General features: G+C 45.5%; 1 protein-coding gene across 1 annotated transcript; it reads right to left on the reverse strand.

The window, feature by feature from the left end:
* Positions 1-1,464: 1,464 nt before the first annotated feature.
* Positions 1,465-14,978, reverse strand: LOC115133089 (splicing factor 45-like). Its single transcript, XM_029665959.2, has 13 exons — positions 14,864-14,978; positions 14,173-14,583; positions 13,911-14,027; positions 13,653-13,819; positions 13,312-13,430; positions 11,119-11,172; positions 10,826-10,964; positions 10,517-10,668; positions 9,940-10,002; positions 9,505-9,581; positions 9,307-9,405; positions 7,403-7,475; positions 1,465-1,880 (listed from the first exon to the last, which is right to left on the reverse strand). Exons 2-13 carry the CDS (start codon positions 14,299-14,301, stop codon positions 1,777-1,779), a joined length of 1,293 nt encoding a protein of 430 aa, XP_029521819.1. The 5' UTR covers positions 14,302-14,583; positions 14,864-14,978; the 3' UTR covers positions 1,465-1,776.
* Between the last annotated feature and the right edge of the window lie 855 nt (positions 14,979-15,833).

The following is a 15,833-nucleotide window of genomic DNA, read 5'->3' on the forward strand; positions in this document are numbered from 1 at the left end:
TCACCATAAATTATCAAGTTAAATGTTTTTTCAGTCCAGCAACATAGGATATGGTGAAGGAAAATACAAAGTAGAGAAGTGCTGGGTTTCAAAATAACAGGCTCCACTCTCAATAGGCTCTTTAATCTCTTTTGGACAGAGTCTGAATAAAACAGGAAGTGACAAACTTCGACAAGAATTTTACTTCTGGGTAACAGTGATTATAGGCTATGTGACTGCCATAGTGGCACGTAGACTTGCCCTGAGCATGGCTACAGCCTGCAGTCATGTTGGATCATTTGAGTTTGTGTTATCAATAAACTTAAGATAACAGTGAAAGGATTTGTCCAGTGAATAGAGAGAATGGTATTGCGCCATTTGGATCTGATTATTTCTAAATTCTTCTGCTTCCAAGTGCAAGGTGTATATTTCAGAGTGGGGGAGATACAAGAGTGCATGTGTTTGTATGTGGGCCCGTCAATCTCTCCACACACACAACTCTTCATAGCCTAGCATACTTCTTCATCCCTCTGTTTCTCTCCTGAACCAGGCCAGGTCAGAGACTGACACAGACCCCAATCACCCACACTAGGGATTCTAGGGAATACCTCCCCTTGACAAGACTGTGACCCAGTCTGGGGGCCAGGGGAGAGGCTCCCCTCCCCACCAAACACACCGTGTCCCCCCTTCCCTAATACACATGCTCTCTGACCTCCTAGACCCGGCTCAACTCCACCAGTGGTACTTAGGTTAGGCAAAGAGCACTGTCACTCCTCCACCCAGACACTATCTCACTCCCCCTGCATGAGCCAAGCATGCTCTCCTTCCACCCTCTGCATGCGTGACCTGAAAACCTTACCCTAATAAACCCCCCCATACACACACTTAATCTCAACTTTGCTTTACCCAAACATATTTGCATTTCTATCACAGGAGGTTGGTGGCACCTTAATTGGAGAGAACGGGTTTGTGGTAATGGCTGGAGCGGAATGATATCAAATACATGGTTTCCGTGTGCTTGATGCCATTCCATTCACACGGTTCCAGCCATTATGAGCCGTTCTCCCTCAGCATCCTCCACTAGTTTCTATGTATCTAACCTTAATTTGAGGTTAGTCATAAAATCTGAGAGTAGAGAGAGTCCACGTCAATTTAATTCCCTTTCTATGAATTAGCTCATTTCTGTGTATTACCATATCGGAATTAATTTGTTCTGATTTAATCCTCCACAGAGATTTGTCATTATGACAGTCCTCTAACTCTCCTATGCCCCCTGTCTGTTTTTACATAAGATCTGAATGAGGCTAGAGGGGGGAGGGCTGTGTTTCTTTCATAACTGCCCCAGTACCCCCTCACCGTGCCGGGCTATGTAAAGATGGAAAGCTGAGGGTCTGGTCCTCTGAGAGCCTCTTATGTCAGAGAAAAAAAAACTGGGCTTCCTAGACTACGATCTGCCCTAGAAGAGTGAGAGATTAAAACAAAAGATTTGAAACAAAAGGAACATTTATTTCCAGGTTTCAATTGTACAGGTTCATATCAGGACACAGAGACCAAGTTCATTACCTCACATACAGAAATTTTCTGCTGGCAAAACAGAAACTACAAGTGAAACTCTACTAAATACAGACACACTGTGCTGCTGTTGAGAGTATAAATGTTTGGGCTAATCAGAGACAGAAAGAGCTACTGGTGATTACCAATGCGCGCGCGTGTGTGTGTCAGAGCATTTCTTCTGTCCCTGTGGGTATGGATAAGGCGGGTCGTAATGGTTCAGGTGGGCTGGACCGTGTGTGTGTCTCACATCTGCTCTCCCAGGTCCAACACTCGGAACTTATCCTGGTTATAGAAGCAGGCTTTTACCACCCGACCACCAAAGAACCTCCCGTTCAGATCCACCACAGCTAGAAGACAGGAAACAAACATTATTACTGTGCAAACATTATTTATTAACACTACTGACTTGACTTTTCTGTCAGCTTAGGCCAGACAGGTCTGTAATATCACTGCCGATGTCTCCTTGAGTGAAGACTAGTGAGGAATTGGGTCATTTTGTTAGTTTGGACAGTGAACAAACATACGGTCATCCTAACACGGTCTATGGGATGTTGCTCCTCTTTGATAGTCTACAGTGTTTTCATCATGGACAGTAATTCATGTTTATAAAAGCATGAAAAACTAAAACGTTGTGGCTATCAGAGGCTTTGGTATTTCCTGGTATTCAAACACTGGAAAACACAGCCGGGACATCACCCAAGTTCCCAGGAGTTTCTCCTTCCCAAGAACGGGCCAGTATAAACAACAAACAGTCCTGGAGGCAGAGTTCAAACACACACCCAGTCTACAGTAGTGAGATGGACGCTGTGTGAGAGTTCCTTATCAACCTTAGGCACATAACCTCATGGGGGCGTGTGTGTTTGAGCAGTGATGACAAGTATCTATTCATCCTAACACCAATGCCGGGACAGTCCCAGTAAAACAGGCACATGTGTGGACAAAATATGGATACATGTGCAGAGACGTGGTGTATTGGTAACACCACCCGGCATAAGTCACATCTCTTCACCAGACACCGGGGTTCAAGCCCAGTGCCCACCCTTCCCATGGTTTCTATACCACTTGCCTGTCTCCCCCTTTGAATTCCTTACTGTATAAATAAAGTCAAAACACCTGGAAAACAATAGTAACAATGTGTGTGTCCAGTCAGGTATTAGTATCATTATCTATCCTCTACAGAAATGAACAGGGTGTGTGTGTGTCCGGCCCTGTCTAGGGTGTATATATTATGTAGGCCGTGTTTCTGTTCCCTTGGAGGATGTGATGTAACGGCGTGCGTGGATGGACAGGGGGTTACCGGGACAGCTGTGATGTAACACCTGGGGGGACAGTCTCACCTGCTTTCTGATCTGGGACAACCCATTTAAACTGGCCCCTGCATTAGCCTTATTACAGACGTAACAGTGATACACACACACAATTACATACACACACACACACACAATACACACACACATAATATACAGTGGGGCAAAAAGTATTTAGTCAGCCACCAATTGTGCAAGTTCTCCCACTTAAAAAGATGAGAGAGGCCTGTAATTTTCATCATAGGTACACTTCAACTATGACAGACAAAATGAGAAGAAAAAAATCCAGAAAATCACATTGTAGGATTTTTAATGAATTTATTTGCAAATTATGGTGGAAAATAAGCATTTGGTCACCTACAAACAAGCAAGATTTCTGGCTCTCACAGACCTGTAACTTCTTCTTTAAGAGGCTCCTCTGTCCTCCACTCGTTACCTGTATTAATGGCACCTGATTGAACTTGTTATCAGTATAAAAGACACCTGTCCACAACCTCAAACAGTCACACTCCAAACGCCACTATGGCCAAGACCAAAGAGCTGTCAAAGGACACCAGAAACAAAATTGTAGACCTGCACCAGGCTGGGAAGACTGAATCTGCAATAGGGAAGCAGCTTGGTTTGAAGAAATCAACTGTGGGAGCAATTATTAGGAAATGGAAGACGTACAAGACCACTGATAATCTCCCTCGATCTGGGGCTCCACGAAGATCTCACCCCGTGGGGTCAAAATGATCACAAGAACGGTGAGCAAAAATCCCAGAACCACATGGGGGGGACCTAGTGAATGACCTGCAGAGAGCTGGGACCAAAGTAACAAAGCCTACCATCAGTAACACACTACGCAGCCAGGGACTCAAATCCTGCAGTGCCAGACGTGTCCCCCTAATTAAGCCAGTACATGTCCGTTTGAAGTTTGCTAGAGAGCAATTGGATGATCCAGAAGAAGATTGAGAGAATGTCATATGGTCAGATGAAACCAAAATATAACTTTTTGGTAAAAACTCAACTCGTTATGTTTGGAGGACAAAGAATTCTGAGTTGCATCCAAAGAACACCATACCTACTGTGAAGCATGGGGGTGGAAACATCATGCTTTGGGGCTGTTTTTCTGCAAAGGGACCAGGACGACTGATCCGTGTAAAGGAAAGAATAAATGGGGCCATGTATCGTGAGATTTTGAGTGAAAACCTCCTTCCATCAGCAAGGGCATTGAAGATGAAACGTGGCTGGGTCTTTCAGCATGACAATGATCCCAAACACACCGCCCGGGCAACGAAGGAGTGGCTTCGTAGAAGCATTTCAAGGTCCTGGAGTGGCCTAGCCAGTCTCCAGATCTCAACCCCATAGAAAATCTTTGGAGGGAGTTGAAAGTCCGTGTTGCCCATTCCTCTACTTATTTTCCACCATAATTTGCAAATAAATTCATAAAAAATCCTACAATGTGATTTTCTGGAGATTTTCTTTCTCATTTTGTCTGTCATTGTTGAAGTGTACCTATGATGAAAATTATAGGCCTCTCTCATCTTTTTAAGTGGGAGAACTTGCACACTTGGTGGCTGACTAAATACTTTTTTGCCCCACTGTATACACACACACACCTTATATATATACACACACACACCTGTTGTGTGTGTGTGTGTGTGTATATATATATACACACACATATATACACATACATACACACACACATGTTATATTCACATACACACGTTATATATATATATACACACACACATCATACACATGCATTATGTTTCACTATATTGGATCACTCCAATATATTGGTATCACTCCGCGGCAGAGGGATACATCCAAAGTGAGGACTTACAGATTTACTCCGGTGTCACGGCTGGGGTCTGCCCCTATATATAGACCCCATGGCCACGACACACGTTCTCTTTCATTTTCTCGGCGGACGTCCGTATGGTTTGAGGTACAAACTTTCTCTAGTTTGCTTGGTAAGTCACTAGTAAGTGTAATATCTTGCATGGAAGCATACTCACTGGCTGTCCACATGGCCAGCCCCTCTTGAGTGCTCAACTCTCTGCGCGCAGTTGATCTGTAGCCTCGCCTGTGGTTTGTCGTACTTGTGTTTTGTTAGTCCTAAAAAGAGACTGAGGGTTTCGACTGATTCTGGACCTCAACAACCTTAATGTGTACTTGAAGGCACTGAGGTTCCACATGCTGTCCCCAGCCTGCGTGTTACAGGCCATGTCCAGGGACCAGTGGTTTGTGACGCTGGACCTGAGGGATGCGAACTTCCATGTTCCTGTTCACCCAGCTCATTTGCAGTACCTCTGATTTGCTTTCAAAGGGACGGCTTACGAATTTATGGTTCTTCCCTCCGGCCTCTCTTAGGCACCCCGCACTTTCACAAAGTGCATGGACACTGTCCTGGCACCTCTCACGTCCCGAGGATTGTTGATCCTCAATTACCTGGACGATTGGCTGATTTGTACCACGACCAGGATCCAGGTCCTGTCAGACAGAGACATGCTCCTGACCTACATCGGCAGGCTGTAAACGACAAGAAGAGTAGTCTGATGCCCACCTAGATGGTGCCCAAACTGGACTCAGTTCTTATGAGAGTACGCCTGCCACCAGAAGGGTTCAGGCGATCTGATCTTGCCTTGACCACTTTTGGCAAGGGTGGACGGGATCCGTCTTACCCTGCCAACGCCCGTTGGGCTTGCTGACGGCGGCCTCGTTGCTAATTCCCCTGGGCCTGCTCCATCTCCGGCCTCTTCAATGGTGGTTCAACTCCCATCGGCTGCACCCGAAGCGCCACCGCCAGCTGCAGGTGACTGCACAGTGATTCAGGACACTGTTGAGGTGGTGCTGTTACTCCTTTCTCTCAGGAGGTGGGGGTGCTGAGGATGTGCCGCCGAGACCTGGTCAACACAGATGCCTCCCAGATCGCCTGGGAACGGGGGGGTGACCAAGGGCAGGTCGGTCAACGACTGTTTACTACTCCCTTAGAGCGGCAGGCACATCAATACACTAGAGTTCTGAGCTGTACTGCTGGCTGTACTGTCTGTCCTGGTGAGAACGGACAACACCACAGTGGTGGCTTACATCAACCATCAGGGTGGACTGAGGTCCCACCGCCTCCATCTTATGGCACGTGAACTCCTTCTCTGGGCTCAGGGATGTCTAGCGTCTATGCGCAGCACACATACCTGGCTTCCTGAATGTGGCAGCGGATATGCTCTTGAGGGAGGGCCTGCCACCTTGGGAATGGAGCCTACATCCCCAGGCCGTGCAGCACCTGTGGGACAAGTTTGAGAGGGCGCAGGTGGACCTGTTTACCTCCCTGGGCAATGCACATTGCCCCCTGTGGTGCCCCATGTCAGATCCACCAGGGCCTCTGGGCTTGGATACTCTGGCTCACGATTGGCCAGGGCTGGAGCTTTATGCATTCCCCCCTTTTCCCCTGATCCAGGCTGTGCTGGACAGGACCAGGATGGGGGAGCATCATCTGCTGCTGGTGGCCTCATACTGGCCCAGACGACCCTGGTTCAGCCTTCTCCTGTCCCTGTTGTCTGGGACATCTTTGGCAACTGCCCCTGAGACCCGACCTGCCGGGGGAATTCTGTGTCGTCCGAGACCGCACTGCCTCAGTCTCTGGGCTTGGCTGCTGAACGGCACCAATGGTCCATGTTAGGACTACAGGAGGGCGTAATGAACACCATGCAGAGCACAAGGGCATCGGCTACAACCGCGGCATACCAGTTGCGCTGGCGGTTGTTCTGTTCTTGGTGCACTGTTAATTGAGGGTGTGCCCGATTCATGCAGGGTGCAGTATATCCTCCAATACCTGCAGTCTCGCTTGGATGAGGGCTTGGCAGCCTCTACTCTGAGAGGGTATTTGGCCACTACATCTGCCTGCCATGTTGGGTGGATGGACAGGCCGGTGGGGCGATATCCCTTGTTCTCCAGGTTTATGAAGGGGGCTTGTCACCTGCGTCCAGCTAGGACCTGCTCAACGGTGAGCTGGGATCTGGATGTGGCAGCTTCGGCAAAGCCGAACCGTTGGAGTCTGCCTCTCTGAAACACCTCTCTATGAAGGTGGCTTTCTTGGTAGTGATTACTTCCATGAAGAGGGTGGGTGAGCTCCATGCTCTTGCGGTAAGTTCTGAGTGCTACCGGATGGACCCCGGTGGGAGGAGTATATCTCTCCATGCCAACCCTTCATTCCTCCTGAAGGTTCTGCTTACGACCCCCCGGCAGTGGCAAGGGAGTCTGGGCCTCCCTCCGGCATGCTGTGCCCTGTGCGGGCACTGGCTGCCTATGAGAAGCGGACACGGTCAGTGAGAACAACAGACCAGCTCTTTGGGAGTAAATGTGTAAATCCTCACCTCGGATGTATCCCTCCGCCGCGGAGTGATACCAATATATTGGAGTGGTCCATATAGCTCACATAACCGTGGTTACATACGCAACCTTCGTTAGACACACACATACGTTATAGTTATACAGACAAACAAGCACACACACATCTTACAGAAACCTCAAGGACATGCACAAACACATAGTACAACCTAACGTGTTCTACTGACCTTTGATGGCAGACTCGACTCTTTCAAACTCCAGAAATATCCTCACTGCTTCATCATCTGTCACCTGGGCAATCTGAGGAGAACACAGTTTAATACATATTATAAACTGGGTGGTTCGAGCCCCAAATGCTGTTTGGCTGACAGCCGTGTTATATCAGACAGCCGTATACCACGGGTACGACAATTTTATTTTATTTTTGCTGCTCTAACTAAGTTGGTAACTAGTTTATAATAGCAATAAGGCACCTCAGGGGTTTGTGATATATGGCCAATATACCACAGCTAAGGGCTGTGTCTAGGCTCTCCACGTTGCGTTGTGCATAAGAACAGCCCTTAGCTGTGGTACATTCGCCATATACCACACCCTCTTGGGCCTTATTGCTTAATTAGTCAACACAATATGACTAAGCACTTAACTTCTTGGTGACTGGGGAGCAGTATTGAGTAGCTTGGATGAATAAGGTTTCCAGAGTAAACTTCCTGCTACTCAGCCATGAAAGCTAGCATATGCATATATTTAGTATTTGTGGATAGAAAACACTCTGAAGTTTCTAAAACTGTTTGAATGATGCCTGTGAGTATAACAGAACTCATATGGCAGGCGAAAACCTGAGAAAGATTTCCCACTTCCTGGTTGGATTTTGAGGTTGGTCGTTTTTCAACTCATTCCCTATTGAAGATAGTGGGATATTGGTCATGTTGCACTTCCTAAGGCTTCCACTAGATGATGTCAACAGTCTTTAGAACCTTGTTTGATGCTTCTACTGTGAAATGGGGCCGAATGAGAGGGGAATGAGTCAGAGGTCTGGCAGAGAGGGAACGAGCTATTGACGTGCGGTCATGTGAGAGTTACCTCGCGCTCCATTGCTTTTCTACAGACAAAGGAATTCTCTGGTTGGAACATTACTGAAGATTTATGTTAAAAACATCCTAAAGATTGATTCTATACTTAGTTTGACATGATTCTACAACCTGTAATATAACTTTTTGGAATTTCCGTCCGACCTTTCGGCTGGACTTGCACACACGTTTGGATTTGTTTACCAAACGCCCTAACAAAGGAAGGTATTTGGACATAAATGATGAACTTTATCGAACAAATCAAACATTTATTGTGGAACTGGGATTCCTGGGAGTGCATTCTGATGAAGATCAAAGGTAAGTGAATATTTATAATGCTATTTCTGACTAATGTTGACTACACAACATGGCGGATATCTCTTTGGCTGTTTTGGTCTCTGAGCGCCATACTCAGATTATTGCATGGTGTGCTTTTTCTGTAAAGTTGTTTTGAAATCTGACACAGTGGTTGCATTAAGGAGAAGTTTATCTAAAGTTCCATGCATAATAGTTGTATCTTTTATCAATGTTTATTATGAGTATTTCTGTGAATTGATGTGGCTCTCTGCAAAATCACCGCATGTTTTAGAACTACTGAACATAACACGCCAATGTAAAATTAGATTTTTGGATATAAATATGCACTTTATTGAAAAAAACATACATGTATTGTGTAACATGAAGTCCTATGAGTGTCATCTGATGAAGATCATCAAAGGTTAGTTATTAATTTGATCTCTATTTCTGCTTTTTGTGACTCCTCTCTTTGGCTGGAAAAATGGCTGTGTTTTTCTGTGACTTGGTGGTGACCTAACATAATCGTTTGTGGTGCTTTCACTGTAAAGCCTTTTTTAAAATCTGACACTGTGGCTGGATTAACGAGAATTTTATCTTTAAAATGGTGTAAAATACTTGTATGCTTGAGGAATTTTAATTATGAGATTTTTGTTATTTTGAATTTGGTGCCCTGCACTTTCACTGGCTGTTAGCGGGGTGGGACGCTACTGTCCCGAATATCCCAGAGAGGTTAACCATACATACACAGACAGACTTATTCCTCTCACCTCAAAGATGACACACTTGATGACCTTGCCATATTTCTCACACTCTTCTTTGGTCTCCCCTTCCAAATCTTCATCCACCTCTCCTCTGCCAACCATGTTCTAAAACACACACACTTTATTGGACCTATGTACATAAACAAACACACAATCATTTACAATAAATACTCATGCACAGACAAAGACACACATAGCACCCACCCGTAGCAGCACAACTTTGGTAGGGCATTTGAGGATCTCTGTGAGGGGGTTGGCCTCTGACTTCTTGGAGGGGTCCACTGATGGGAGAGAGAGAGCAGAACATGTCAACAATAGGTCAAATAACTAAATATATTGGTAAACAGGAAGAGACTCAGAGACTGTAGATTGGACCAGAATGTGAACCACAACTGATGTTTTAACAAAGCTAGTTTATCAATCAGATGATGAGAGGGTTACAGGCACTAACCTTAAACTCAATTAGCACATATTTTCTAGGTTATCAACCATCATAATGTAGGCCCAAAATAAATGTGGCTACTAGTTCCATAATGAAACTTTGACACACATTGAGATGAGCAAACTGTATAAGACACACGGGGCGAAACCGGATGTGATGCGTCAAGGTAGGGAGGAAGTGATGTAACAGTGCCAAACCTATTGAAGCCGAGCCCCAGCCTAAAGGCTCAGCTGCTGCCGTCTGGTTACTGGATCCTGGTGCTTTAGAGAGGAACACATACACACGCGAACACAAACAAAACGGGGAAAAAAAGAACACACAACTAAGTTCACAAATGTTGAAGATTAAAATCATCAATGAATGACAAATACCAAGTAAAAACGGAATCTTGACTGAGGATGACCAAACACACAGCTCCAAATAACGTTACAATAGACAGACTTGGAACTAGAAACCAAGACCATTCATTCTGGGCCTATGTAGTACATGATACAAATAAAAACATCTAGACAGGCTAATGTAACTAGAGGAGCCAATGACAATAAGCTCATATCTATCTTATCTAGCAGAAAGATCATGAGTATTGGTGTTGAAGAGAAAAGAAGGGGGGGGGGGGTAGATGGCGTGTATATATATATGATAAGAAAGATATCTGAAAGAAAGACAGGAGAACTGAGAGAGACAGGAATGAGTGACAAAGAGACAGGGAAATGAGCGAGAGAGCGAGACAGGGCAGTGAGACGGCAGAAAGTGAGATATGAAGTATGGCGTTACTCTTCTCAGTGGCGTCTCCTATGATGATCTTGCCACCCCTCTTGCTGGTCTTCTCTACAGACAGGGCCGTGCTGAGACCCTGCTCGTGTTTGCCCAGCCCCTGGCCCTCCCGGAAGCCATACTTCTGCATGATCTTATGGGCCACGGTCCCTCTGGGGAGACAGGGACACAACATCAGATAACACCAACGAACAGAACACTGAGTGGCTGCACTATACAGGTTGATGCCATTGTGTTTTGAGTTGGGTATGTGAGACGACATACAACTAATAGGACATTCTATCCCAGTAGGGGGGGTATCAGGCTCACCCCATGTTGGCCAGGAACGAGTTGGTGGGACCGCCAGGTGGCGAGCGGGGGCGGTCGGAGTCCTCGTACATGGGGGGAGGGATGGCTGCTTTAGAACCACGGGAGGGTCGCATCTCATCCTCATAGGAGTATGACGAGCCTGGAGGGGAGAGAGAGACAGTTAACACACTCACCTCATCCTGATCAAGCATGTTGAATGTCATCCTAATGTTGAATAACACTGCTAGCTACTGGACAAACTCCCCCACATCCCAAACAGACAGACACCAATTCCTCTGTGAGCCATGACTCACTGTCTCTACTATCCACGAGCGATGAGGGTGGGGCGATGGCTGCTCCACCCATACCTAAAAGAGAGACATGGGTAAGAATCAAGGGACAGTCTAGTCACCACATATCCTGATGTAATCACAACATTATCCTAACTCCTTACGTTAAGAACAAGTCCATCTGCCTAAATAATGGCACATAATAGTGATGATAACCCTGCTGTGAAGGCTCAGTGTGGAGAGCCTACTGGACCCTATTCCAACTAAACTACTGAAAGAGCTGCTTCCTGCGCCATTCCTCTCTAAAATTTTTGAAAAAGCTGTTGCACAGCTACGAAATGCTTCAGTCTGGTTTTAGACCCCATCATAGCACTGAGACTACACTTGTGAAGGTGGTAAACAACCTTTTAATGGCGTCAGACCGAGGCTCTGCATCTGTCCTCGTGCTCCTAGACCTTAGTGCTGCTTTTGATACCATCGATCATCACATTCTTTTGGAGATTGGAAATCCAAATTGGTCTACACGGACGAGTTCTGGTCTGGTTCAGATCTTATCTGTCGGAAAGATATCAATTTGTCTCTGTGAATGGTTTGTTGTCTGACAAATCAACTGTAAATTTCAGTGTTCCTCAAGGTTCCGTTTTAGGACCACTTTTGATTTCAGTATATATATATATATATATATATATAGCCTCCAAATTGCCCTTATATATACCTCTTGGGGAAGTCATTCCAAAACATAAGGTTAACTTTCACTGCTATGCGGATGACACACAGCTGTACATTTCAATGAAACATAGTGAAGCCTCCAAATTGCCCTTGCTAGAGGCCTGTGTTTCAGACATAAGGAAGTGGATGGCTGCAAACTTTCTACTTTTAAACCCGGACAAAACAGAGATGCTTGTTCTAGGTCCCAAGAAACAAAGAGACCTTCAGTTGAATCTGATAATTAACTGTGAAGGACCTTGGCGTTACTCTGGACCCCGATCTCTCTTTTGACAAACATATCAAGACTGTTTCAAGGACAGATTTTTCCCCATCTACGTAACATTGCAAAAATGAGAAACTTTCTGTCCAAAAATGATGCAGAAAAATGAATCCATGCTTTTGTTACTTAGGTACTTCTAAATAAACTTCAGTTAGTGCTAAATACAGCTGCTTAGAATCCTGACTAGAACTAAAATATTACTCCAGTGCTAGCCTCCCTACACAGGCTTCCTGTTAAGGCAAGGGCTGATTTCAAGGTTTTACTGCTAACCTACAAAGCATTACATGGGCTTGCTCCTACCTATCTTTCTGATTTGGTCCTGCCGTACATACCTACACGTACGCTACGGTCATAAGACGCAGGCCCCGTAATTGTCCCTAGAATTTCTAAGCAAACAGCTGAAGGCAGGGCTTTCTCCTATAGAGCTCAATTTTTATGGAATGCTCTGCCTACCCATGTGAGAGACGCAGACTCGGTCTCAACCTTTAAGTCTATACTGAAGACTCATCTCTTCAGTAGGTCATATGATTGAGTGTAGTCTGGTCCAGGAGTGTTAAGGTGAACGGAAAGGCTCTGGAGCAACAAACCGCCCTTGCTGTCTCTGCCTGGCCGGTTCCACTCTCTTCACTGGTATTCTCTGCCACTAACCCTATTACAGGGGCTGAGTCACTGGCATACTGGTGCTCTTCTATGCCGTCCCCAGTCCACCTGGAAGTGCTGCTGCTCCAGTTGCAACTGTTCTGCTGCGGCTATGGAATCCTGACCTGTTCACCGGATGTGCTACCTGTCCCAGACCTGCTGTTTTCAACTCTCTAGAGACAGCAGGAGCGGTAGAGATACTCTCAATGATCGACTATGAAAAGCCAACTGACATTTACTCCTGAGGTGCTGACTTGTTGCACCCTCGACAACTACTGTGATTATTATTATTATTTGAACATGCTGGTCATTTATGAACATTTGAACATCTTGGCCATGTTCTGTTATAATCTCCACCCGGCACAGCCAGAAGAGGACTGGCCACCCCTCATAGCCTGGTTCCGCTCTAGGTTTCTTCCTAGGTTTTGGCATTTCTAGTGAGTTTTTCCTAGCCACCGTGCTTCTGCACCTGCATTGCTTGCTGTTTGGGGTTTTATGCTGGATTTCTGTACAGCACTTTGATACATCAGCTGATGTACGAAGAGCTATTTAAATACATTTGATTTGGAGACCAGAAGTAGTCTACTCACTCCTTTTTCTCTTCTCCTTCTCATAGTCCTCCTCCTCCTCATCTGACTCTCCCTCTGCCGCGGGGAAGCGGGAGAATCCGCTCGGAGCGCTGATGCCCTCGTGTCGGTCCTTCCTCTTTCTGGACAGGAAGCACACATGAGGTCAGAACGAAGGAAGAACATGGACTGAAATTATGTGGTCATCGTCAGGTCCATATTCCTACAGTGTGAAAACTTCTATAAACAATACATCATCCTTAGTTTCCTGAGGGATATAACATTCTAACTGTCAACAATAACAACAGAATCCTGTTGAATGTTCTAGAAGTGTAGCTTTGATGCTGTTCGGTAAGAGGTCGTACTTCTCTCTTTCCTCTATCTCCTTCAGTCGTTCCTGCTCTCTCTGCCTCTGCCTCTCCTCGCGGTGTCTCTTCACCACCTTCTCGTAGTCGTTGGGGAACATGGGGTCATACTCATCAGCCAGGGGGATTAGCGCGTCCCCCGAGGAGAACCCGCTGGGTGCTGTATCCTGACACACACACACATCACATAAGTCACACACATTTCACATGGGACACCCTGACAAATACTTGTGTCACAGAAACACACACAGCCCTCACCTTGAGTCCTGCTGCAATGTGTGGGGGTGTGTCTATTATCTGTCTGTCATCAGCGGAACCTCCTCTCTTTAAGTCGATGACTGGAGCCAGGACAGTACCCTGCTTCATCCGCTGACTCTATGGGGAACACACACAACACATCATCCATACCTCTGGATGTGGAGACAAAGTTCATAGATATGGCTAGGGATGCTTTGGTAAACATAGCTTTGAGTCTTCCTGAATCCAGCTTTCATCAACCTGCAGTGCCATTGGAACCCACCTTAGCCTGAGTCAGAGCTGCCTTCTTTACTTTCAGCTGTGACTGCAGTAGCTTAAAATTCTTGGACCAGCCCTCGGTCTTGGTGTCACTGGTCGCACTCCCGACGCCCATGTCGTCGTAAAGCGACATGGTTCTCAGAGTTTAAAGACACGGGAAACACTATGGTCACCCCATTTCGATACCGAAGTAACTTTTTCGTTGCAGGTTAGGGGAACGTACGCAGTAAATTATAATACTTTACTTCGTATGTCAGGAGAATTAACGTAGCCGGTTCAGACACTGAGCTTAATGTTAGGAAAAGGGTTAGCGAAAAGGCTCTCCTAACCGGCTAGGAAAATAACTTTGTATCGAAGTGGCGTGAAAAGAGTGTTTCCCTTCAAAATAGTCCTGGCATTGGCAGGATAAATAGACCTGTAAATAAAAGCAGTGTCAAATAAAATAGATAACTGACATAGATAGTTAGAGCTGTCGTTTGGATTGCAACTACACGACCGCACATCACACAATACACTGAGCAGACCATTACCAAAGACAGTCCAGTAGGTTTAAAAACGAAATACATTGCATTTGTAAGGACGTAGCCAGCGCTAGCTAACGCGTTACTAACGATTAACAACTACTGTATAGGTCTTTTGTCGCAGAGGCACACTAACAATATTTCCCCCTTTCCAAATAAGACTCAAATACTCACCTTATAAAATATAACTAGCAGCCAAATAAATCGTTGTAATGCGTGAATAGGTGCCTTTTTATCAGCACATATAGCTACATGAACTTCCAAATCGATACAACAAACGTCATAAAAAATGGTCAATTTCTTCTTCTTTAAAATTGTATTAGCGGACCGCAACCAGCTGCAAGGTGCATACACTGCCACCTACTACACTGGAGTGTGAGGCCGGTTACATCCTCCTACTAATCTATTTCTCTTTTCTAGCCCCGTGTTTCTGCCTACTGTTCTGAAGTGTGAATTAATTACACTTTGTAACACAAAATGGGAAAGGATAGGGAAATGGCAAGAAAAATGACCATACCAACTATCCCTACACTCACCACTATTCCACTACTTTGCCCTATCTGATCCTACATCATGCAGGTCTGGGAGGACGGGACCCTATTGTTTAACACACCTTGCACATTAATGAGCATGAGATTTCTGAACAGGCCTCGAAACCATGCCAAAAGACCTATTTACAAGTAATTAAAGAGCAGCAGTAAAATAACAATAGTGAGACTATATACAGACTAAATATCAAAAGAAGTTTCTCAAAATGGAAACGTTTAATGGGAATATATTATTAACCTTTATTTAACTAGGCAAGTCAGTTAAGAACAAATTCTTATTTTCAATGGCAGCCTAGGAACAGTGGGTTAACTGCCTGTTCAGGGGCAGAACGACATATTTGTACCTTGTCAGCTCGGGGGCAACCTTCTGGTTACTAGTCCAACGCTCTAACCACTAGGCGACCCTGCCAGCCCATGAATGTGGAAGCGATGTGAAGGTTAAGTGCTGTAATTGTGGGGGAGAACACAGTGCAGCATTTTGTGGATGCCAGGTACAGAGAGAGGCTAGAGAGGCTCAGAGATATCGGATGAGTCATAATGTATCGTATGCAGAGGCCGTAAAACAGATTGGTAGAACTACAGTGAGGACTGATGGA

This window comes from Oncorhynchus nerka, linkage group LG8 (genome assembly GCF_034236695.1).
Source record: "Oncorhynchus nerka isolate Pitt River linkage group LG8, Oner_Uvic_2.0, whole genome shotgun sequence".
Lineage (NCBI taxonomy): Eukaryota > Metazoa > Chordata > Actinopteri > Salmoniformes > Salmonidae > Oncorhynchus > Oncorhynchus nerka.